The sequence below is a fragment of the Meriones unguiculatus genome, assembly GCF_030254825.1.
Source record: "Meriones unguiculatus strain TT.TT164.6M chromosome 13 unlocalized genomic scaffold, Bangor_MerUng_6.1 Chr13_unordered_Scaffold_34, whole genome shotgun sequence".
NCBI classification, from domain to species: Eukaryota; Metazoa; Chordata; class Mammalia; order Rodentia; family Muridae; genus Meriones; species Meriones unguiculatus.
Window position 1 is genome coordinate 17058504 of NW_026843646.1, and position 26383 is coordinate 17084886.

The following is a 26383-nucleotide window of genomic DNA, read 5'->3' on the forward strand; positions in this document are numbered from 1 at the left end:
TGACCTACAAATTCCTTAGGTTGAACAGTGATTATTTTACAATTTAACCGTTGTTAACTAATTAATAATTAATAACAATGTAATTGTAATCTTCTATCACAACTAGAAAGTGCACTCAAAGTAGTGACTACTACATATCTTCTGCTTATTCTCTGAGAGAATTATGTTGCTTCTTTAGGTATCCCTAGAGTCACATGGCTTGTAAGTATTTTGACAAATTATATCCCTATTAAAAAAATAACAAGTGAAAGATTACCACATTCATATAGTTTGACATTTTGTTCCTTGTGGACATGTGGTATAAGTATTAAGATTTCTCCACAACAACATTCTTGACGCTCATAAACTTCCCCTCTCTAAACAAGTATATGAATGAGTAACACCAGCTGGTTACTATGGATTATTTGCTTATTAGAATATTATTGAACATATATGTTTGTATTATGTTCTCTTGGAATATATACAATTTATCCTTGTTCATTCAAAAGCTGATTTCTCTACCCCACTATCTGGTTTCAATCCAGACACTGCATTGTGATGCTTATTCTAAGTATCACCTGTCTCAAGTTTGTGTAAACATGCCACCACTTTTTCTTTATATTGTCAATTAAACAACCAGCCCCAATGCTGTGCAATGGAGAGAATAAGGTGGGACATCCTGGTTAGGAAAGGAGAGAAGAAAGTGAGGAGGAGAGATCAGCAGGAGAGAACTTGGAACCATGAGTAGAGATAAGCCGGACCCTAGAATATGACTGAAAGCAATAATGGGTGAAATCTGAATGGTTGGAAACAATGCAGGCTTGGAGGTTTAAGATGAAATAACTATTGCCCAGCATTGTGCACTGGGTTAATTAAATAAATCCCAGACTCTGTATGGTAATTTGGGTATATAGTTGGTTTAGAATTAACCACTGTGGCAGCCAAAATGGATTTGGTAACCAAAAAGAGTGCATATTGCTGTTTGGTGCTGAGTTTGAGCAGTGGCTTCTGGTAATTGGAATTTTGCAAACATGGCCTTGGCAAACATGGGTATTATCTAAAGCTCAGTTTCTCACAGACTGACCTGGGCATTCTTTACAGCTGGGTGTTCTGTCCCTGAGAACTAGATATAAATTCATTGCAACCATGGATACCAGATAAGTAAAGTTTTTGTAACCTTAAGTAAATCCTCAGCTGCTTTGATAAGTGAAACTGTTACCGTGAGATAATTGCTTGTGACACTTTGATTTATAAGCACTGTTTAAAGGCTCAATAAATGGCACCTTCATCAGAGTCTTGACTTGGTGTCTTCCTTGTGTCACCCTGCTCTTTTTCCCCCAGGCCTCATTTAGGCAGATTCAACTGTCACTGTGGGCAGCAAAAAAACCACTGCTTAACTAAAGGTAAATAATAGTAATCATTAAGAAACACAACAAATAGCACCCAACTAATCTATGTATCGACACCCTTTAGATCATACTTCAACATAATTTGGTGGGAGGAATAAGCTCCCAGTGATACAACCCAAATTTAAAACCTAAAATCTTCCTGGTCAATTACTGTCCCTTTAAGAGAGACTCCCAAACAGGCCCAGGAGCAAAAGACAGCCTACTGTGGGCAGATCTGAGACTGAACATAATAAAACTGAAGGCTGCTACAGTCTAACAGGAGGGGGACACAAGCATGGCTTCATTATACTGTGGCTGGCTCAGAGCAACAGCAGCAGCCATGGCTGGAAGGAAAAGGAACTGGAGGCAGACAGATCTCTAGACAGAGCTTGGCATAGAAGTGCGTCTAAAACAACAACAAAAAAAATGCCATGGCAGAGGGGGTTTTAATCCCTTTGGCTTTGTTTTGGTTGTCATAGTCGTGGATCTGGTTGTAATATGTTTAATATATTTAAGGGTGATGGGTTTTCTCCATGCCTTCTAAGAGAAAGTTCAAGGAGAAAATGGGAGAAAACCCAAAGATTGGAATACTAAGTTACAGACAATAAAAAGGGCATTCCCCCTAATAAAAATTAGATTAATAACTAAAATCCAAAACTCTCTGGCTGCAAGATACTTGTCAGCTCTTTCTGGTAAAGGTCCACCATTTAAATATAACAACAACTAAATCCAAAAAATAACCAACTTGCTTGTTACAGTCTAATTCACACAACTGACCCAAAATGTAGTATTTTCTTGTCTCTTTGCTTGATTTTCATTTAAAGGCTTTGCTTTACAATGATATGGATTTGAGAATATTTAAACAAGTTGGTGAAGGCACATTCCTTTAATCCCAACACAAAGTAAAAAGAATCTGGCATATCACAGAGTTCCTGATCAGTTTAATTTACATAATAAAAGGGTGGCATCTCCTGCTGTATAGCCACTTGCAGAGATAAGATTCAAAATGACAACATTTTCCTTAAGGTTACCATGTAAGTTCTTTTTTCTTAATAATAAATTCTATGTCTTTACTGTTCTAAAGATTGGATACATACCAATTTTAGGTTTATGTAGAGAGAAATTAGATCACATTGACCTAAAAAGGCCAGCCAATCTCAAAAACTAGTACTTCCACAAAATTGGTATAAAAGGGTATTTTGGCTTAAGAAATATGTTCTGTAGGTCAATGTCAGTACTCAAAATTAGGCTGGGAGACAAACATGCAAACTGCATGTCTCCCATGTATAAAAACTTTTAAATGCTGACTAAATTAAGATGTCACACTGCTCTGGAAGCAGGCTTATCCTTTCAACTGTGAGACATGTTCAAAGGAGACAAATGTTGATCATGCTTGATGTAAAAAAAAGACACAGGAGGCTTACAGATGGCAAAGTACACACCAGCCTAGTTAAGTCCTAAAAGCTCAAAATTTATAATTCATATGTTTAAAAGGCAGAACTGTCCATCCCATATCAAAGAAGGGGCAAGCCAAAGATAGACAAAACAAATGTCAAAACCCAGGTGCAAGATGCCTAGGATATGTTTAAATGCTAAAGGTAAAAGGGAGTTTATATAAAGTTTAGCTATAAAGACTTAATTTCCCATTCTGTATAAAAAAGAGACAAGCCAAAGAATAGCCACAGCCAATGTAAAAATCTAGGTACAAGATGCCTAGGGTTTGCTTAAATACTAAAGGTAAAAGGGAGTTTTTTATTAAGTTTGGTTATGAAGGGATAACTGCCCATACTATAGAGGATAGTACAAAAACAGCTACAACTTATGTAAAAACCTAGGCATAAACCTCTAAACAGGTACAAGATGGCCAGGGTATGCTTAAACTCTAAATTAAAAAAGGAGTTTATATAAAGTTTACTTAAAGCATGCCTTTTTAATTGCTCAAGGCAACCAATTTGTCTCAGCAATGGGAGGCCTTCTCTCAGGAAATAGGTAGCAGCTTGGCCTAATAAAACAGGCACTCAAGAGCCCAAAAATGTAATTTTGTTCTATACAACCTTGTTTTGATTTTAACATGATAATGATTGTATGCTCAATAATAATGGTAACTTATATTGCTGATCCCTTTACATGGGAAAAACTCTGAAACTGACTGACACATAAAATATGTCTCCAGTAAGAACTTCAACAATACACGGCCAAGAAATCCTTGGCTGTAATAGTCTCAAAATTTATTATGCCATTCTTTCAATTGGCATAGATAAAAATGGCTTACATTTTAGTTTTATCCTGCACATTTCATACATTTATAATTTTATAACTGCATAATGCTTGTGGAAAGTTGTTATGTTTGCAGAACAAAAGGACTGGACACTAGAGACACTAGATGAAACCTGACAGAAATCATCCTTTGAACATGCTGAGACATTGACATATCTGTTCCAGCATTACAAGTTCCAGCATTCTGCTTGTTCCTTCCTCAACTGCTTCAATAGTGATTTTTCATCAAAGCATGCTCCCAAGAGAACGTTGAAGAAAGCTACTAATTTCACTTTGTCCAGAATTTTAGACTGTTCCAGACAGGACTTTCATTAAGCCTGAAATTTCTCAACATTCAAGGACTAGACCACAGATGATAATGCTTGCTTAATTGGTGATTTTTCCCAATTTCCTTTGGGACCCCTAAAAGGATTTCTGCATGTCCAAAATGTCAGCTAGAAGAAATCCATGAGAACAACAAGGAATGCTTGTTAAATTTTTAGTTAATCAAGTCATAGTTGTGTAAGACACTAGTATAATTTATCTTAGGAGTATACATCCTAGGTTACACAGATAGATATAAATCTGTAGACAGATCGATTACATAAAGATAGGTAGTCTTCAAAAACTTTAGAAACCTACAGAATATGGCTTCAAAAAACCTAAGGCAAAAACCATGCAAATGTTTCATGGCCTGTTCTCTTGTTTCTACATTGTCTCATGCTCAGCTAGTTCTGTTATCCATCCCAGGGCCACTTGTTTAGGAATATTGCCACCATCAATGGAAGACCCTTCCACAGAAACCATCAATCAACAGAATCTCTCACATACACAGAAACCAGCCATTTTTCTCAATGGTTTATTTATTTATTTTTGCTTTACATCCTGCTTGCAGTTCCATACTTCCTCTACTCCTGATATCATCCTCCTACCCTCATTGTCCCTGCAATTCCTTGTCCCATTCTTCTCAAAAAAGGGGACCCTCTCCATACTAACTCTCCTCAGCCCATCAAGCTGCATACAAACTAAGTGCATCTGCTTCCACTCAGGCCAGAAAAGGCAACCTAGTTAGGGGAAGTGATCCAAAAGCAGTCAACTCTGTCCACGTCACAGACAGCCCCCACTTCAACTGTTAGGCGAAAGGCATGAAGACAAAGCTGCCCCATAGCAAGATATATGTCAGATACTCAGGTCCAGTCCATGCATGCTTTATGGTTGGTGGGATCCAGCCATTTTATGATGGCATTCTGTCGAATGAAATCACCATGTGAAAACAACTCAGAATTCTCATTATGATTGAGAAAGCATATTACACACATAGAAAAAAATGACTGCTGTATTTACTGTACAGCCACAGCAACGAGGATTGTGCACAATTATTTGTGAAAGAATAAAGCAAGGCAGAAAAAAATGCCAAGAACAAAAGTCCAACAAAATAGTTAAGTTTTCATCAAGGTATCTATGGGAACTCAGCCACAAAAAAATGTGAAGTAGTCCAATGTTACCTATGATTTTATACATGTAGAAATAAATACAAACATCAAAACTCTCACAAAAATAACTCAAGTAAACACTATCCTGTTCAAATAAACCTCTGATACAACTGATTTTTTTTTTGAACAGTTTCCATGTGCTGGAGCTCTTTGTAAATGGAGGTCATTAGAAATGTGGTCTATGGCACTACAGTCCCCCCACTCACCGTGCGATTTAAGACAAACTCACCCCCTCTCATTTCCATAAAGAAAACAAAATTAAAAAGTAATTTTATGTCTACTTCCTGCCACATCATAGATAGCACAAGATATGAAATCTGCCCTATCTAACTGCAACATAGCCTGCACACTTGAGACACCTTTGCAGCTCAAAAACTCCTTTTATATGTTGGAATTGAGTTCCTTAAATCACATCATTGTGGTTACTACTTGTGGAAAGTTTAAAGGATGTTAATCAAATATTGCTGAAGGTTGATCTACAGTCCTTCCTTGACAAGTTTCTAACCGATGTGTAAATTAATTTTATTGCAAAAAATGAATTTACAAAGCAATGTTGAAAACGTCTAGAAATTTGACCATCATTTTTCCAAGCTGTCTTTCCACTGCATACAAAAATAGATAGCTCATTACATGACTCACATGAGTAATTTTTAAAATTCTGCTGTGGTACAACCTTTACTTTAAGAATTTAGGAGTTTCAACTAAAAGGAAAGCCCTCGCAAACAATAGACTGTGATCAATGTGACCTGAACCAATATATCTTATCTGAGAAATATTTTTCCAACAGTTTGAAGATGGACATATTCTATAATTAGTATGCATCCCCAGGGAGAAAGTAATGCAATTAAATTGTTAATAAAAAATTCTCCTTAATACTAGCATGCATCCAGCTCTAGTTAATGCTAAAAGAGAATACAGCTTTAAAATGATTTTGAATTCCCTATATGCAGTCATCCTTAAGTATCTTTTAAGCTCAGTCCCCATAGTAAACAATTTCAATATGGACTAGAGATTTCAAGTATGGCCAGTGAGGCAGATGGGAGATTTGTACAGTAAAGATGTTACTAGAATTATTTAAGCACTCCTCTCCCCTGATACAGTGTCACGGTCATGTGTGGAATGGAACAGAGGTTTCAAATGATAGGAAAAGTTGAAGGGAGAAAGTATAAAAGCTGGTTTTAGAAGGTCTGACACAAGCTATGTCTTCTCCTAACTAAGCTTCTTAAGAAGAATGCCATCTTGTATCCTTCCAGAGAAGAAATGGAAGGAAACAGGACACATCAATAAATTGATCAGAAACTCATATAATGGGAGAAAATCACGAGGAGTCTCGTGAAACAATGCTGCAAAAGCTGAACATTATTTACCAAGACCACAGTGGCCTTGAAACATAGTCCCATGTGTTGGAAAGAGTTGGCCTCTCCAAATGTGAAGCAAACCCTCTTCAAACACCCTGGCCCAAATCTCAACAGTCATATACCTGGCTTTAGAAAATGAGCTCTTTTTTATTATCAATACCTCAGAATCCTGGGGAAATTTCAATGCTTATTCCCTAGGCTATACTGACTTGGCTAAGTATATCTAAGAAGGGGGGTCAGAAGCACTTATGCCATTCTCCATATATCACCACCCCTAGGAGAGCTGTGTTTCATCAGGCCAGCCCTCAACACAGCAGTGTTTTTCCTGTTCAAATGGCTGTCCCCAGATATCTTGCCCATGTGACAAAACTATGCTTTTCTCAAGAAAAAAACTGCAACTTTTTGGCATACCAGGCTTTAATGTTGGCTGTGATTCTGTAATGCACCATTGAGCAGCTTGATAGATGTCTCGTCTCTGACATGGATATGAGCCAATAGTTGCTATGCAACCAGGCTGTCCCCTTGGTTATGGTTGGAAACAAATTTGTTGATAATCCTCCTGGGCAAGCATGTTTCCTAATCTCTAACCGGCCGCGTTCACATGATACTTATCTATGGGATGATTTAAAACATCCCTTAACTAAATTATACTTGGTGTGACTTGCAGCTTCTAAGCACTGGTAAATCTATTATATCAACAATTCTACTCATTTCCATAACAGGTTTCTACTGAACGTCTACTGAACTCAACATAGATGTTATTTACAACCTCCGCAATTCTTAATGCATCTTACACCTACGTGTCCAATACCAAGGGCAAAACTTTTAGAAGATACTAAAGAAAGTAGGCCTCTCCAAGTTTGGCATCCTGCCACATATGTTTCTACATTCCTGCCCCTGTTACAAATACTTTGTGCATATGCAGCCCCAGAGCATATAATGAAGCAGCCTCCAGAGCACAGTCTACTCCAAGAAACTCTTACACTTTGCTACCTCATTTTGCTAGCAATGTGAAATAATTTCATATTCCCACACTTACAGAGCCATCTCCCAGTCAGTCTCTTGAAACATTTTCTTAATTATCTGTTACCTGGTTAAACTTGCTATTATTTTAACAAAGATGTCTAAATTGTTAAAATATATCACCTACAAAGCCCTCACTTACTAATGGATAGAGGACCCACTTCTTTGTTCCCTTATCACCGTGTACTCCAGAACAAACATCTAGGAATGTAAATTAAGGACCTTGGATTCCAGACCTGGGAGTAAAGTTTAAGGAATTGCAGACAGGTGTCCTGGATCAGTGCATACTCCAACAGAAACTCCCTTGCTTAACTAAACACAATTTTAAAATTTGATTGGATGATCCCAGCATGGATTTAACCCTTTAAATATACAATAAAGCTTACCCAGGGCACCGTTCATATCCTGAACTGGCCATCTCCCTGGTCTCAGAAAATAAAGCTTTCATTTTAACCTTCTGTTCCTGAAGTGAGTTTTCTCAGCTTCCACTCTAAACCAATATAGTGAAGATATTCAGATGTCCCCTCTGTGTTCATGGATAGGACAGGGATCTCTCCCATGACTGCTTCTGGCTGCAGGTTCCCACCTAGCCCCAGGAAGAACCCTACACAGCAGCTCCCACTATTCAGCCTCCTGCTCCACCAGGTTAGGGGCAGAGGACATACACTCACCATGTTGCGACTTTGGAACCCTAAAATTCCCTCACAGCACACAGCAGCTACACTCAGACCACAACATACCAACCATTAAAACCTGCTCAGCTACAGAGCGAACAGGAAGCATGATGTCCAGAAGAACCAGCCTCTTCCTCTGACTGGGGGGATGGCCTCAATGTCCTGAGTGGCCAGTGAGTCTTGAGTGACATGAGCACCTCCCTTAGGATTAGAGTATACTGAAGGAACAAGGCTTAGTGATTCCTGTCTCAGGCTTCCATTTCGGGGCCAGACCTTTTCCAGATCTGCAGAGATTTGTACTACATCATTTGTGCCTGTCTTCCCCTAGCTTACCCTCTGTCATCCAGCACTAAGTAGGCATGTTTCTTCTCTTCCTCCTGGGATTAAGGTGGATAGCTGCTCAGCCTATTATTCAACCTGTCGTAGAGTGAACAATATGTCCCACAGGTGGAAGGCTGCCAAGACTATTAATAATTAAAGAGAAATTTTAGAAAATGCAATGGGAAATTTTTTTCTATGAAATCAGAGGAAAAAATTGGCTGGTGTAGTGGCTCTGTTGGTACAGTGCTTTCCTTGCATTCATGAAACTGTGGGTTCAAGTCCAACACCACATAAAATTTGACATGGTGGCATTGTTTATAATCCAAGCACTTAGGAAGTACACATGGGAGAATCAGAAGTTTAAGAATAGCCTTGGTTAGTGAGTTTATGACTATCCTCAGGTCCTGTCTAAAAAGGAAAAGCAAAACAAAACATGGCTTTTTTGCAGCATTGAGCATGAAATCATTTCTCTCATACATTCCTCACATGCTTTCTACCATGAAGTTACATCCTCCAAGTCCCCAGATGTACTTATGTCAATTAAAATTAAAAACAAACAAACAAACAAAAAAACCGAGAGAACTAAAGGAATGGCTCAGTGGATAAAACACTTCCTGCTATTCCAAAAATAAACCTGAGTTTGATTCATAGTATCCACCTAGGGTAGCTCACAGCAGCTGATCCACTTCCACTGGATCCCATGACTTCTTCTGGCCTCCTCAGATGACAAACACAGGAACCAAACTAAAACAAACAAACTAACTAACTAACAAATAAATAAAGTCTTTAATGACAGCTGCAGCAGGCTGATACCTGTGAGTTCAAGTCCAGCCTGGTCTACAGAGTAATTCCAGGACATACAGGGTTACATAATGAGACCCTGTTCTGAAAAAACAAAAATAAATATGAGAATTTAATTTTTTTTCAATTTAATTTCATTGCAGTAAAGGCCAATAGAGGCATCAGATATCCTAAACTTGGAATTGCAGTTGGATATGAGCCATGAGATATGGGTGCTGGGAAACAAACTCTGGCCCTATGCAAGAGCAAACTCCTTACCCACCTGGTCAGGTGCTCCTTCCCTTTTGAGGCATAGTTCCATGTCACTTAGGATGGCTGCAAACTCTATATAGCTGAGAATGACCTTGAACTTCTGTCTTTCTGCCTTTACCTCTCCTGTGCTAAAGACTACATATGTTTACTACCATCTCTCACAAAAGTACTGAGGATAAAACTCAGGGCTTCATCCATGTTAGGTAGTCATTCTACCAACTGAGCTACAGCCTCAACAGGAGGCCCATTTCATGTTAATGTTTAACAGAAGCCAGCATACAAAGTGGCTATAGAAGAACATATTTTTAATGGGGTAAAGAAATAGAGGAATACGGATGGCAGGAGAAGTTAATTGAATTTTTATCACATGAAATTTTAGTAATAGGTTAGATTTTCTTGACACCTTCAGTATTTTAGTAGGTACCATGTAGAGGGAAAGAGTATGTGTAAGCTCAGTAATACACTCCAGGATTCTCTGTATTCTGAAATATGAGGTAGGAAAATCCAGAGTTTGATGCCAGCCTAGGCTGTGCTGTGAGTTGGAGGTCAGCCTGGGCTGTGTTGAGACCCAATGTCAAACATAAATTGAAAAAAAAGGCCACATAAATGTCAACTGTTATTCACAAAATGAAAGAGAACCCCTAACTATATAATAGACCTTGTTTTTCTTCCTGTCTCCCTATCTACAGCTACCGTACTGAGCTTTATTTTACCTAGAATGGTCTAGAACTCTTTCTGTGAATCAGGCTGCCCTCCAGCACTCAGCAGTCTCCCCCAGAGGGGAACCACCATGCCTGCTGTATCTATGATCTCACCTTTGCTTCTATTACACATTCCACCCTGCCCACCCTGTCCAAGGCCCATCCCCACATCCTAGAATAATCTATTTTATGAGTCATGCTGGCTGTCACTGATGGCCCAAACATGGTCTTTTCCCTCACTTATTAAAGAATCTAGGGTCTGGCCATGATGGAGAAAGGGAAGTGAGGAGGGAGGATATGGAATTCAAAGTCACCCTCTGTTTTATGGAAAAGTTTGAAGTCATCCTGATCTATAGAAGATCCTGTCTCAAAAATAAAAAAAAAAAAATGAAAAATAAATAAAAAGGAAAGGGAAAGAAAGAGGAAGGGGTGACAAAACTATCATGGGCCCATTCACTCTTTCTTCAAGTTTTTACAAGCAGCTTTCACATGTATGGCTCTTGACCTCAAAAGACCTGACACATGCACACACCTGCCCTCCCTACCCTACTCTGCCCCAAGACAGGTAACAGTTGGAACGGGTGGAAGATGCAGTCTGAATTTTGACGCCAGATTCACCCAACATGGAGGCTTAAGACCTACCTTAACCACCCTTCCCTTGGTCCAGACCTGGGCTCTGAAGATGCTCTTTCTGGTCATACCCATTCTAAGACCCAAGCCAGAAGCCCCACCCTTGTCTGATCCCGCCTATCCTTACACTGGAACATGCCCCTCCACTAGCTCCTCCTCCATTTCATTCAGACTCTGGCCTTAAGTCCCACTGCCCAGGACTCCAACCTCATTCCCATTCTCATGACTCCATTGGTCAAATATCACAAGAGCCGACCTTCGACCAGTATCATTGGCTGCTTAGATGACAATCTTCTTCACAGCACACCTTCTCCCACCTCAACAGTTACCAGGGCTGAGACTGAAGTAGAAAATAATGGACATCTCAGGACCTCTCATTATTGGGGAGGAATCCCATAACCAGGGTCCAGCCTTATGGGTCACGTATCAAATGGCCATGTCTCTTATCAGTCTTCTGTGGTGGACCTAAGGGGGTGGCAAATTGATTGAATCTCCTTGGGATGGGGGAGGGCAGCTGCTCCCTTCAGTGGATGAAATGGCACCTGCAGACCTGTCAATGGTTTCTGGCCCCAGGAAGCCTTCAGAGAGAGCCTGGCCTGCATGGGTTGCACAGATGTGATCACGGGCATTGGAGAAGCAGTAAAAGGACAGGGAAGCTCTGCTCTGTGATTGTGGCGCTCTCGATGCAGGTAAACCTGCTCCAGATGGCCTCTTCTCCTGGAGGCATCAAGTGCTGCCAGGCACTGCGGGGGAAGCCAAGCTTAGGGCATGACATGGGGTCACCTCACCTCCACAATCATGGTAGAAGCATGGACAAAGCATTCCCAGCTCTGAACGCTGGAACTCGATCCTCATCCCACCACGTTTGCAGTCTCCCTCCACATCCCTCTCAGGGCTTCTAGGACCTCATGTTTCCTCTTCACAATTCCCCACACAGATCAGTCCCTAGACATCTCTCACAGGACCCCTCTCTCAGAACCTGTCCTTGGCTTCCCATACACCAATCTATAGAACTGCCCTTCACCATGTGTGTCCCTCACCAATCCACCAGCAGTGTCCCAGAAACCCTCCCATCTGTACTTCCATTTCCTTTATTTATGTCATCCTAAACCCCTCACTTGTGTTTGTCTTATGTGTCTGGCCTGTACCCAACATCAGAACCCTGTACCCTTTCCTTCTGACTCCTCAACATCCCATGCCTTGCCTCTTAAATGAGAAGTTTCCCAACTGAATCCACAGACATCAGCTCAGCCTGATCATTTGGCATTCCTCCTCATCAGGGGCACCACCATAAAAATCATTTCTTGTCTTCTGAGAGGACTATACACTGTTGATGATTTTGACCCATCTAGACCCCAGCTTCCTGAAGAAATGAACACGCAGGACTTCCCAGAAGATAATGCTGAATCCCACTCCCCATAGGCGTACCACGGTGTGCTGGCCTGAGAATTGTTGATCATCATAACATTGGTTACCTCACTACAAACAGCTAGCGCCAACTACTGTCAATGCAAAAGAGCTGTCCATCTCTTTCTCTTCCATCACTTTCTGTGCTGTGACTATACCAGTTTAAAATCTGGTCATAGAGGCCAATTCTTGCACAAGTCCTTCTTCATTTGTAAGCCCAATAAGAGACAGAGAGACTGGAGGACACTCATTCAGTAGCCTGTTTTTTCATTTTCACTGATCAGTCAAGGTCCAGCCTGTAAGAAGTTTTAGAACTGTTTTCCCAGCACAGGGCAGCAGGGGTAGGATTGGGTTTTCAAAGAAATTCCCCATAACATGGCATGAGGCAACCCTGGGATCTAGGAGACATTTCTCTATACAGAAATAAATAATCAACAGCATTTGAGAAAAATGAAAAGACATTCCCAATGATATAGAATCACTGGGGATAAGAAGAGATAAGGGCAGTGATACATTTAGAGACAATCAAATATAATAGAAATCAATAACTGACCTTTTAAAAAGATAAATATAATTTAAAAAGCAATAGACCATAGGTATAGTGACTTGGAAAAAGCTCAGGCAAATCCCTGGCAGAGGTAATGGCATTCATAAGATACTGTGTGACCTTCCCTCAAGTGTGACATTGCTTAGTTCTGTAACCTGACACACACAGCTACAGTGAACAGCCTTTGTCTCAACCCTCAGGACTGGCATAAATGTGTAAGTGGATTAGACATATCTGCAAACGACAGTCCTCCAGTTGGATATTCAATATACATTGGATCAAGCTAGTCTCCCCAAATTGTACACTCACCAATCTGGTTTGTCTTCATTTATCTGACATTAATTCATACATGCGGTGAAATAACAAAATCATGATCAGAACCTTTTTTAAAATGCTGACATCACAGTTGGCCTAATCTATTTCTGCCTGTGATGTGCATAATAAGCCAGTCCTCCTATTCTCAGCTGAAATCAGAAGCTGAGCTCTACATGCATATTTTTTCCTGTGATTGCAATGGAGAGTTGACTATATGACCCCAATAAGTAATTTTCAAACTCAGTGGTGGTACTGCCCTTTAACTGAAAGTTTTATTTACCTTAATCAAGATGACAAGGTCATTGTCCTGAGGAGTAACAGACTGGGATCAAGGTCATCTGAGTCAATGTAGAAGAACTTGACTCAGAAACATTTTTCTAGAAGCCTTGAGCTGCAGCCGTTCTAGAATTTACATCTTTCACAGGGAGAAATCACTTCCTACATCTAAAGTTTAATGAAGAAAAACTTCTTCAAAGATAGAATGCATTCAACTCTGTATACTGCTTAAAGAGGAACTGACCACAACAGATTTTACATTCCATGTATGTTGTCACCCTTAAATCTCTTTTTTAGGTTCAGGTTCCAGGTTAAACTTTGAAGAATTCCAATAGGGACAGAAGACTGAAAGTCTAGCCCCATAAGCACACAGAGTTTTAGAGAGCAAATCTATCTTCTAGACAATAATATATAATCTAAAAGGATTTATGATTGTGGAAGTTCTCACATATACAAAGGAGAGAGAACACTAATGTAGAAAACATCACAGAAAAGTTAATTATGAACACTGTGTTTGCAGTTCTTAGATGAAACCTAGACTGAGCTATTCTAACTTCAGAATACAGTGGCTTTTGCCCCTGACGAGTCTGGCTCAGAATAAAGCCACAACCACTTATATGCAGGACCAAAAAGATTCATTTCAACTAGCTCTAGCTACAGTCTCTCTCAGGAGAGTTCCATTCATTAATGACTAACAGGAATCTGACCCTATGCTGCCTTGGAAACAGAACATTGGAAAACACAAAGTAGTAAATACCTTAGCAAACAATTGCTGGTTCCATGGCTCTGAATTTCTGGAGCTACAGGGAAGACTATATATACTAGCCTGGGCCAGTTTCTCTCCACTATGTGTTCTTTCATGCCTGCAAAAACAATTGGTACATATGTAAGCTCTTCCATATTTAATAAAGTGATAAATGTTCTTATCTGTATGAGTTAATTTTATAATTTGTCTAATTGTAAAGAAAAATCAAATCTTATGGTTTTATCACTTTGTTCACATTCGTCGTTTTCCCCTTCATTATGGAATGTTTTGTTTCTTTGAAGATACCTGTGATGGTGAGAACATTAATTACATGGCTCACATTATAGTGTACTTTACTATGAGGATTTTACATATCTTTATTTGGAAGAACTCAGTGCTATATGATACTGATTTGCATTAATAGATTTTTCTATAGAGTGAGTCATATTACATTAGTAAAGTGAACCAGGACTAACAGAAGAAATTCCACATTCATAGTACTTCCAGGGATTTTCCACAGTGTAAGATCGTAGATGTATTCCCAATGAAGTTGAAAAGGTAGTTAATTATATTAGTTTAACAGAGTAGTAATCCCTCAGGTAGAACAGATTTTGTGAATGTGATACACATTTACAATTAACTTATTAACAATTAATTATTTAACTAAAATGAAATATAGATTCACAGTGTTCTCATTATCCAATTTTTTATTGTATAGATGTATTGGATATTTTAGAATGTAGTGACCTATGATGTTGCAAATGTGAACTTCACTTGGAAAGAGTATACTTTGCCAGATTTGCACTAAGAAAAGTCTCTACAAGCATGTGATGTTGGTGACCTACAAGAACCCCATGCCTACAGGTTGAAGAGTGATTTTTTTACTATTTAATAGTAATTTAACCATTATTAACTAATTATTAATTAATAATAAAGGAACTAATCTTGTATCACAGTCAGAAATTGTACTCAAAGTGGGGACTGCTACATATTTTTCAACTTTATTCAAAGAGAGAAATATGTTGCTTCATTTAGTATCCTTATGCCCATGTGGGTTGCAATTATTCTGACAAATGATATACCTATCAAAAGAAAAAAAGTAAGTGAAAGATTACCACATTCACACAGTTTGACATTCTGTTACTCATGGACATGTGCTTTAAGGATTAAGGTTTCTCCACAAGAATATTCTTCACTCTTACAAACTGCCTCCCTTACTAGCAAGTACATGAATGAGTATCACCAGCTTTACTGTGGACTATTTGCTTATTAGAAGATTATTGGACATATACTTATCACTTATTTAATGTGTATTCATTTTGCAATGTCTGAGTGTCATGAGATAATACATTTGGAGTTCTACAGCATAGCTCTGATGTACCTATGATTCTAATGGTTGATATCTGTTAATCCATTGTTCTCTTGTCTGCTTTCTTAGAGGAATGCCTTGCAAACACAATTCATCTGACATTAAGGATTTGGACTTGTGAGAATTTAATAATCATCAATACACTTAAAGTAGTGCTTTTTTACACTGTTGCTTTTATTTATAATTTCTGGGACACATTAACATTCCTTCAGAGGCACTGTGAAAATATATATTTGCATCTGTTTGCACATGAAGATTACCTTCCAAGTCCTCCAGAACTTTGACAAGGTTCTTCAATATTATGGTGTTCCCAACTGTAACCTAAAATGTGTAACAGAAAATGTATGATCTATTATAAGAAATCCCACAAATATAAAGTTACTATCTTCTGTGAACTGTAGAATGATGCCTGAGTTAATCAGCTTATTCTTCCTTCATTACAATTAAAATTACAGAAGAACCTCAAAAACAACAACAACAGTTGCCCCATTGTTTTAGAAAGTGAAGTAAATTAGCAGTCTTACCTATAGCAAACAGGTTCCAGTATGTCTCCAGCATCACATCTTTATAGAGACTCTTCTGGGAAGGATCCAGCAAAGCCCACTCTTCCCGAGTGAAGTTCACATGCACATCATCATAGGTCAATGCATCCTAAAATATTCCATACATGTGTACAACAGAAACCATGATAGTGGCATCACTGTAACTTGTATATATCATGGAAAATATATTCACAAAAGTCTCATGCTTCCTCAAGTTATTTCCTGACACAGAGGTACTAATGAAATTACTAAGTCATTTTAGAATGAAAATTAATAATAAGGTTCACCTCTATATTTTCCTCAGCTTTTGCATAGGATATGGCTGGCAAAAGAAATGCCAATTCACAGTCAGAAAAAGAGAGAGGCAACCAACAGAAGAAAAGTACTGAGCACACATCCAAAAACTTGTATGAACAATTACTAACTACAAAAATTGATGTGCAAGCTGTGAGTGTTGTCTCATGCATTTAATCCTATCACTTTGAAGGCAAAAACAGGTGTATCTCACTGAACTGGATTCCAGCCTGATTTATGGTTATTTGTCCTAGGACAGGCATACATACATATTAAGGCCCTAAATCCACTACAATAATCACTCTAATAAACAAAAAAGAATGTAAGAACTCCAGGGATTTTCCTGAATTCTCTACAAAGAAGTATAAATCCACACGAGCTCTGTATTGACCTTCTAAAAACCTGAAGGGTCCCAGTTTAAACGATAATATTAATAAGATCTTACTAAAAGAATATGCATGTTTAAACAGTTATAAATGGACAAATGAAATAGTAGCAATTCAGGTGTTGATCATACATAAGCAACACAAGGCAGAACAAATGGGTCAGCAGTGAAGAGCTCCTGATGGTCTGGAAAATAATTGAACACAATTGCCAGTATTTACATGGGGCTCACAAGTATCCATTATTCCAACTTCAGAAACTCTGAGGTCATCTCATGAATAACCTGAAGACTACTTCTAACTACCGTGAGGCACACAAGAGGTGGCATATTCATGCATACAGGTAAAATACTCATATTCATTCATTTAAAAACTTCAAAACAGATAGGTAGTAAGAATGTCATGCACCTGGAATGCAATATCTCTGAAGACTCAGATGTGGTAAACATATGACATCCTGAGAAACAGAATATACTCTGCCAAATTTAAAAATTCAGAGAGCTAATATTAAGAATATATGAAGAACCTAAGAAGTTAACCATCAACAAACCAAGTAATCCAATTAAAAAAAATGGTGTACAGAGCTAAACAGAGAATTCTCAACAGGAACACTGAATGGCAGAGAAACACATAAAAAATGCTCTCAAAATGAATAAAGTGTAATTAATAAAAGTTAAATAAAAAAATTTTAAAAAAAGAAATGCTCCACATCCTTAGTCATCAGAGAAATGCAAATCAAAACGGTCCTGAGCTTTCACCTTACACTCATTAGAATTGCTAAGATCAAAAACTCAAGTGACAACACACACTGGAGAAGATGTGCAGAAATGAAAACCTGCCTCCATTGCTGGTGGGAATGTAAACTATGAGATGTTTTAAAGCAGTCCTTAGCTAAAGTCAACATGGTGTATGACTTACTGTCACCTAAGCACTGGTAAATCCTTTACATCAAAAATGCTACCTATTTACAACACAGCTTTCTAATGAAGTGCTATGAACACATATGTATTTTCAACATGCACAAGATTAAGTCCAAATGAATCTTACACCTACATGTCAAATGCCAAGAGCAAAACATTGAGAGGATACTAAGGAAACTAGGCCTCTCCGAGTTTGTGTCCTGCCAAGGACATTTCTATGTTGAAGTCCCTGCTGCAAATGCTGTGAATATGCAGCCCCATGGTGTGTAAGGAGGCAGCCTCCAGAGCCCAGCCTTCTCCCCCATTTTGGTAGCAAAAATAAACTAACTTCACATTCCCAACCTTACAGAGCTATCTCCCGCCGGGCCCCTTGTAACATTTTCCTAAGTATGTGTTAACTCATTAAACTTGCTGTTACCTTAACTGAGGCACCTAAATTGTAAAACTATATCACCTGCAAAGAGCTCACTTACTATGGACAGAGGACCACCTTCTTTTTTCCCTGATCAACTTGAGCTTTAGACCAAATATCTACGGGGATGAATTAAGGCCATGGATTCCAGACCGAATGCCTTGGAAAACAGTTAAAGGTCTAGAGTTCAGGGGTTCTGGATCAGTGCAGCCTCTGACAGAAACGCCCTTGCTTAACCCATAATGTTAAAATTTAATTGGATGACCCCAACACTCACCAAGGGCACCTCAACTTGTGGATGTAATCCTTTAAATATACAATAAAGTTTACCTTTTAGGACTGTTCAGATCCAGAAATGGCTGCCTCGCTGAGCTTAGAAAAGAAAGCTTTCATTTTAACCTTCAGTTCCTGATGTGAGTTTTTTTACCCTTCACCGTGAACCCAAACATAGATATTCAGATGCCCCCACTGCGTTCATGGCTAGTACAAGGGATCTCTCTCGTGGCTGCTTCTTGATGACGGTTCCTACCCAGCCCCAGGAAGGACTCTACACGCAGGTCCTACTGTTCAGCCTCCGGCTCCATCAGGTTGGGGACACACACTCACCATGTTGTGACTTTGGAACCCAGCTGAAATCCCCTCACAGCACACAGCAGCTGCACACTCACATTAACCACTCAAGCCTGCTCTGCTAAACTGTGAGCAAGCAGGATGGCACCCGGAAGAACCCGCCTCTTCCTCTGACTATAGGGATGGCCTGAAGATCCTGATTGAGTGACATGAGTACCTCCCTTTGGGTTAGAGTGCACTGAATGAAAAAGGTACAGTGATTTCTAGCCCAGGCTTACATTTCAGGACCAGACATTTTCCAGATCTACAGAGATTTGTATTTCAGTATAATTTGTACCTTTCCTCCCCTAGCCTACCCTTTGTCTTCCAGCACACAGTAGGCACTGTCCCTCTTTCTCCTGGAATCAAAGTGGATAGCTGCACAGGCGATTATTCAACCTGCAGCAGAGTGAACAGTCTGTCTCACAGGTGACAGGATGCAAAGCATACTAGGCATTAAAGAGGGATTTTAGAAAATGCAATGAAAAAAAAAAGGAAGGGATTATGCTCAGTTGGTACAGTGCTTGCCTAGCATTCATGAAGCTGTGGTTCAAGCCCAACACCACATAAAACTTGACATGGTGGCATTGCCTGTAATCAAAGCACTTAGGAGGTACACGTGGGAGAATAGGAAGTTCAAGCACATCCTTGGCTAGTGTGTTTATGACTATAATCGGCTCCATGATGTCCTGTCTGAAAAGGAAAAGCAAAACTACACAAGCCTTTTTTTTTTTTTTACAGCATTGAGGATGAAATCTTTGGCCTCATTCATGCTGAACATGCTTTCTACCATTGAGCTACATGGTCAAATTCACCAAATTTACTTATATCAATTAAAAGTAAAAAAAAAAAAAAAAATGAGAGGGCTAAAGGAATGGATCATTGGAAAAGAACATTTCTTGCTATTTCAAAAGTAAAGCTAAGTTTGATTCATAGTAGCCACTTAGGGTGGCTCACAGCAGCTGATCCACCTCCACAGGACACCAAGAATTCTTTTGACCTCTTTAGATGACAAACACATCTAAAACAAAAAGTTTGTAACTAGAACAAACAAACAAAAATAAACAAACAAATAAATCTTTAATCCCAGAATTCGGGAGGCAGAATAAGGCACAGAGCTCAATTCTTGCAAAAGCCCTTCTTCATTTGTAAGCAGAATGAGAGCCAGAGAGACTGGAGGACACTCATTTACTGGCCTTTTTCTCTTCTTCACTGACTGGTCAAGGCCCAGCGTGGAAGGAGTTTTAGGACTGTTTCCCAGCACTGTGCAGCAGAGGTGGGATAGGGTGTTCAAAGCAATTCTTGATAACATGGCATGAGGCAAGCCTGGGCTATAGAAAACATTGCTCTATACAGAAAAAAAAAAATCAACAGCACTTGAGAAAAATGGAAAGACATTCCCAATGACATGGAAACATCAGGGAAGAACAACACATGAGAGATTAGAGCAGTGACACACTGAGAGACAAACAAATTTAATAGAAATCAATAATTGACTTTGGAACTGATGAGTATATCTCCATGTGTTGGAAAGAGTTGGGTTCTCAGAATCTTAAAGCAAACCCTCCTCAAATGCCCTGGCCCCACAGCTTACCCTATTCCTGGTTTTAAAAAAGGGAACACTGATTTATCTTAAATACCGCAGAATTTTGGGGAAATCTCCCAAGGCCTAGGCCACAGGTTGTACTGGCTCTTTCAAACATATTTGAAGAGTGTGAGAAGTTAGGTCATTCTCCATACATGAGGACCTCAGGGAAAGCTTTGTTTGATCAAGGTAGCCCTTAACACAACAGTGTTTTCCCTGTTCAATTGGTTTTCGCCCATGTGACAGATCTATGCTTGTCTCAAGAAGTGCATCTTTATGGTCCACCAGGCTTTAGTCATGGCTGTGAATCTGCAATGTCAATTAAGCAGCTTGTTAGATGCTTCTTCTTTGACATGGAAATGAGCCAATGGTTGCTATGAATCAAGGCTGTCTCCTTGGTTATGGCTGGAGACAAATTTGTTGACTATCCTCTTGACAAACATGTTTCCTAGCATCCTAATCTCTAACAGGCAAGATTGACATGCTACTCATCTATGAGGTGTTTTAAAACAGCCCTAAGCTAAATTCTGTCCTGTCACCTAAGCACCAATAAATCCCTTACATCAATAGTTCTATGCAATAATCACAGTTTTACACTGATGTGCTACTCAATACATAAGTTATTTAGAACTTCCACAAAACATGCAACCACATAGTGTGTAAGAGGTGGCCTCCGGAGCCCAACCTTCCCCAAGCAGCTCTTCCATTTTACTAGCAAGATAAATCTAACTTTACAGTCCCAAGGTTGCAGCGCCATTTTCCACTGAACACATTGAAACATTTTCCTAATTATCAGTTAACTGGTTAAACTTAGGTCCCTTAAATTGTAAAAACTATCAGTTAACTGGTTAAACCTAGGTCTAAATTGTAAAAACTATATCACTTACAAAGCCCTCACTTACTAACAGAAAGAGGACACAATTCTTTGTTCCCTTTTCATCTTGAGCTCCAGAACAAATGTCAAGGGATATAAATTAGGGGCCTTAGATTCCAGACCGAATGTCTTGGAAAACATTTAAAGGCCTTGAGCCCAGTTGTACTGGATCAGCAAAGCCTCCAACATAAACTCCCTTGCTTAACCCTCATTTGATTGGATGACCCCGACTCTCTCCAAGGGGCCCTCACCTTGTGGATTTAACCCTTTATATATACAATAAAGCGTACCCTGGGGCACCGTTCAGATCTGAACTGGCCGCTTCCCTGAGCTCAGAAAATAAACCTCCTGTTCCGGAAGTGAGTTCTCTCTGTTCCCAACCAGAACTCAATATATTCAAGATAATCAGATGCCCTGCTATGTTTAGGGCTAGAAAACGGGGCCTCTCTAGTGGCTGTTTCTGTCTGCTGGTTCCCACCTAGCCTCAGGAAGGACCCTAAACAGCTTCTCCTGCTGTTCAGCCTCCTGCTCCACCAGGCTGGGGGCAGTGGACACACACTCACCATGTTGCAACTTTGGAACTTGGCTTAAATCCCCTCACAGTACACAGCAGCAGCGCTTATAGCAGAGCAGACCAACCAATCAACCCAGCTCAGCTAAAGAGCAAAAATGCAACATGGCACCAGGAAGAACCCACCTGTCCCCCTGACTGGAGGAATGAAAGCATTTGATTGGCCAATGAGTCTTAAGTGACATGAGCACCTTCCTTAGGATTACAGTGTACTGAATGGACAAGGTTTAGTGATTCCCGGTCCAGGCTTCTCTTTTAGGACCAAACCTTTTTCAGATCTGCACATGTTTGCATTTCATCATCATTTGTGCCTGTCCTCCCCTAGCCTACCCTGTGTCTTTCAACACTCAGGATACAACTACCCTTTTCCTCCTCGAATCACAACCATTATTAAACCTGTAGCAGAGTGAACACTCTGTCCAACAGGTGGAAGAGTGCCAAGAATTTTAAGAATTAAAGAGAGATTTAAGAAAATGCAAGGAGTTTTTTGTTCTGTGACATCACACTGGGGTCAGGTAAACTGCAGCCACTTTTCTCCTGGAAGATAAGAGACAATCCAGGAAAGAAAAAAAAAAACAGGAAAAACAAGACACTTCGGAGTACCACCATCAGGTAAAACTTCTTCCTCAATAGGAAGAAAACAGAAACCTGCACTAGTGAAGGCTCTCTGCATGAAATGAACTGACAGAATAAATTTCTCTGTGTATGTATACATCTAATACATATATATGTATGTATATACACACACATACACACACACACACGATTTGGCGTTTTGAGACAGGGCTTCTTCTTTTAGCCCTGGTTGTCTTGGACTAGATCTGTAGACCAGGCTGACCTTGAACTCACTGAGACTGGCCTGCTTCTTCCGGCCAGAGGGCTGGGATTCAAGGCCTGTGCCACTAAATCCATCTCAGATATTCTGTTTTAATTTTATTTTCTGTTTTGTTTTTTTAAGACCAGGTTTCATCAAGTAGGCCTGTCATGCTAGACTCTCTTTGTCAACCAGGCCAACACTGAACTCACAGAGAACAGCCTGTGTCTGCCTTTCAGGTGCCTTTCATGTGCAAGCATGGCTGGCAAGACCTTAGACTTTTAAGGATATGTTTAAGGGAGGGTTTCTTATCTCACTAAATTTTTTTTTAAGATTTTTGAGTGTGTGGATGAGGGGACCTCTGATTATTATTATCTGTATGTGTCTGTGTGTGCATTAAATCAGACATTGTTGGCATCCTCACAGACCTTCTTAGATCAGAGCTTTTACTCTTATGCTTAAGAAATTTTATTTTATTTTTTTAGAAGAACATCTCCCTAGGCAGTGAGTTCTGTGCTGAGCATCACTTGCACTGTGGGTCTGATCCTCTGAGGGCAAGGAATCATATGAAAGAAGAGAGAGTTAGTATCACCTGGAGAGGACAGGAGCTCCACAAGGACCAAATATATCTGGCCACAGGGGTCTTTTATGAGACTGTATCTCCAATCAAGGACCATATATGGATATAACCTAGAACCCCTGCTTGGATGGAACCCATGGTAGCTTAGTAGATAAGTAATGTGAACAGGGACTGTTTATGACATGAACTCAATGGCTGTCACTTTGATCTACCCCCCACTCCCAGGGAGGAGCAGCCTTCATAGACCACAAAGGTGGACACTGCAGCAAGTCCTGAAGATACCTGATAAGGTAAGGTGAGGAGGACCTCCCTTATCAGTGGCCTTGGAAAGGGGCATGGAGAAAATGAGGGAGAGAGGGTGGGATTGGAAGGGAGTAAGGGAGCGGGCTACAGCTGGGATAAAAAGTTAATAAACTGTAACTAATATTAAAAAAATAAAATTAAAAACAGAGAAAAGATCTCAATGTAGAATTCTCAACAGGAGAATCTCAGATGGCCGAGAAACACTGTTCAGGTTCAGCATCCTTAGCCTTTAAGGAAATGCAACTGGAAACTACTTTGAGCTTTAATTTTACACATGTCAGAATGGTGAAGTTTAACAGGACAAGTGACAGCTCATTCACACTGACAAAGGTGTTGGGGAAGGGGAACACTCCTCCATTGCTGGTTGGAGGGCAAACAAATACAGCCAACATTGTATTTTCTCACACAACTGGGTTGTTGTCCCAGGAGGTTGTATGAGGATGCCTAAAAGCCCAGGCTGATGTTAGGAGAGAGTGTTGCTCTCTGAAAAACAACAGTAGGGCCACACTCTGGAGGAAAGCTTATACACAGTGCACTGAAAGTGGAGAGGTGGACCAGGTGCAGGCTGAAAGATTTCACCCCTATGTTCTAGTCTCTTTGGGGTGAGACAGTACTGTACAGGCTCCCAAAAAAGAAACCTGGACACAAATCCAGAATAAAAACTACTCCACTTAAAATCTGTATTGCTTGCAAGATGTAAAGGGGCAGTGATGGCCCCAAACTTGCTTGAGTGGTGAGCTAATGTTTGGTTTAACTTGCAGCCCAATTCATGAGATGGAACCCACTCCCTTGATGGCCAGGAATGTCTCCAAGACATAAACATGCTGAGATGTCATGGCTGTTAGTTCTATATTTTTGTGAGACTCCTAACATTAAGAACAGGTGTAGCTTTGACTCTCTCACCTGCTCTTGAGAGTCTTTTCCCCTATTGGGTTCCTTGTCCATCCTCACTGTGAGGTCTGTTGGCCTTGTCTTTTTTGTATCTTGTTCGGCAGTCCTATCTTAGAGGCCTGTTCTTTTCTGAAAAGGATATAGAGGAAGGAAGTAGTTATGGGGAAGAAGGGAGGTATGCTGGATGTGGGAGAAGGGCAGGGAGGGAAAACAGTGGTCAGAATATATTGTATGAGGGAAGAATCCTTTTCAATTAAAAAGCATTAATTTAATTTTCCTACCTAAAAATGCAAAGAAGAGACGCAATCAAAGAGAAGTGAAATAGTGAAGATAAGAAAAACAAAATCATGATGTACAGTTATTATTCTGTGTGCAAAGAGGGGAAACATCACTCTGGAGCTTAACAAGCTTATTCTTTAGTCTTATCTAGATCTATGAAATCAGATGTTTTGCTCTCACCAATGTGAAATGTATATCACACAGGTAAAATGAGGTAATTTTCTGGTGTTATGTGGAATTACAGGGGTCCCTGCTCACTTAATTCCAAAAGAGTACTCTTTCTTCTCTATAATAAAAACTAAAGTTTGGAGCTAGAGAGGTGGCTCAGCAGATAAGAACACTCTCTGTTCCTTCAGAGGTCCTGAGTTCAATTCCCAGAAACCACATGGTGGCTCACAATCATCTATACTGAGATATGTTGCCCTCTTCTGGCATGCAGGTACAAATGCTGATAGAACATTAATTAAATATATAGTCTTTAAAAAAACAAAAAAGTAAATTTGAATAATATTCACAATAATATAAATAAGTATGTAATGTTATACACTATTTATGCATAACTATATAATACATTAAGTATATACAAACTGATATTTTAAAATGCTAAGTGTTTAAACATGTTTTCCCAATAAAAATAAAAGTGTCATCATCTAAGGTGGGTTAGCTGATCAAAACAAAACTAAGAAAAGTCTTACTTGTCTAATATTATTACATTTTTATTCAACTGTAATTTGTCATTATTTCAATTCAAACAAAACAAGTCAGTCTGTTTCTTAACTCATTTTCACTTCATGCAGCATGACTCATTGGCAGAAAACTCTTATGCCATGAAAATAAACCAACTTTCTGCATTTTTATAGTATATTGTAAAAGCACATTTGCTTTTTATTTCAATAACAACTTTTGCTCTAAAAAGCCTGAGATTTGATTTTCCTTCTCCGCATACCAACTAAAAATATGTTACAAAAATTCTTTGAAAGTGATTGCTTTAACTAGGTTGTGTTGTTTTTGCCCTTCATTTTCTATTGTGAACTATAAGTTAGACAAGTTGACTGAAGCTCTCCTACCCAATGAACAAATGGGAATGCAGCAAGATTGAAATCAGAGAGAGAGAGAGAGAAGTTTGTTGATTTGACACTGTTTATGCTGTAATTATACACTGTTTCATGACCAATATAGCACTGACTGTGAAAGTCTTTTGTAAGTGTATAATCCCTTTACCATTGTTATTGTCTTCATTCATTTACCATACCGTCCTTCTGAGTCACAAACCATGACCTCAACAAATACGGAATTAGGTTATTTTAAAAGTTATCCACCATGAACATAAACACAATAAGCGTGAGAATACAGATACTTTTTTAAAACTAATCAAAAGCACATGAAACTTTACTGAGAAGACTGCTGGGATCAATAGCAATTTTGTCATTTTATGAGAGCTACATGCAATGTAGGCACATGTAAACATGGATACAATTAGAAGCTGTGAAGAACATGGTTTATTGTGTTTTTTTGGTAATGAGGAGGTGTAGGTGTAGGTAACACCAACAAATGCATCAGATTACAAACACTAAATACTTGCAGTTTTACATGAACTATAAGAACACAAACTGATGTTACTTAATTTTAGTTCAAATCTGTGGGAATTCCTAAATTCCGCTATCAAGAGATTATTTTGTATGCTAATACATGATCCCATACCACATTCAAATTTATTGTTCAATTGTGAACCATGTTTTATTTTCACTTTTTGTCTTCTCAAATTATACATGGGGGAATAGCTTTTGTAAC

At 39.3% G+C, this 26383-nt stretch overlaps 1 protein-coding gene across 1 annotated transcript in view; it reads right to left on the minus strand.

Moving 5' to 3' along the window:
* The window catches only part of LOC110543021 (zinc finger protein 120-like), a 36260-nt gene extending 19939 nt beyond the window's left edge, over positions 1-16321 (minus strand). The window contains exons 1-3 of the mRNA XM_060376191.1: positions 16060-16321; positions 15796-15856; positions 14179-14284 (exon numbers count right to left, since the gene is read on the minus strand). Of these exons, the coding sequence (XP_060232174.1) occupies positions 14179-14284; positions 15796-15856; positions 16060-16093 (201 nt within the window). The 5' untranslated portion in view covers positions 16094-16321. The remainder of the gene's footprint in view (positions 1-14178; positions 14285-15795; positions 15857-16059) is intronic.
* Between the last annotated feature and the right edge of the window lie 10062 nt (positions 16322-26383).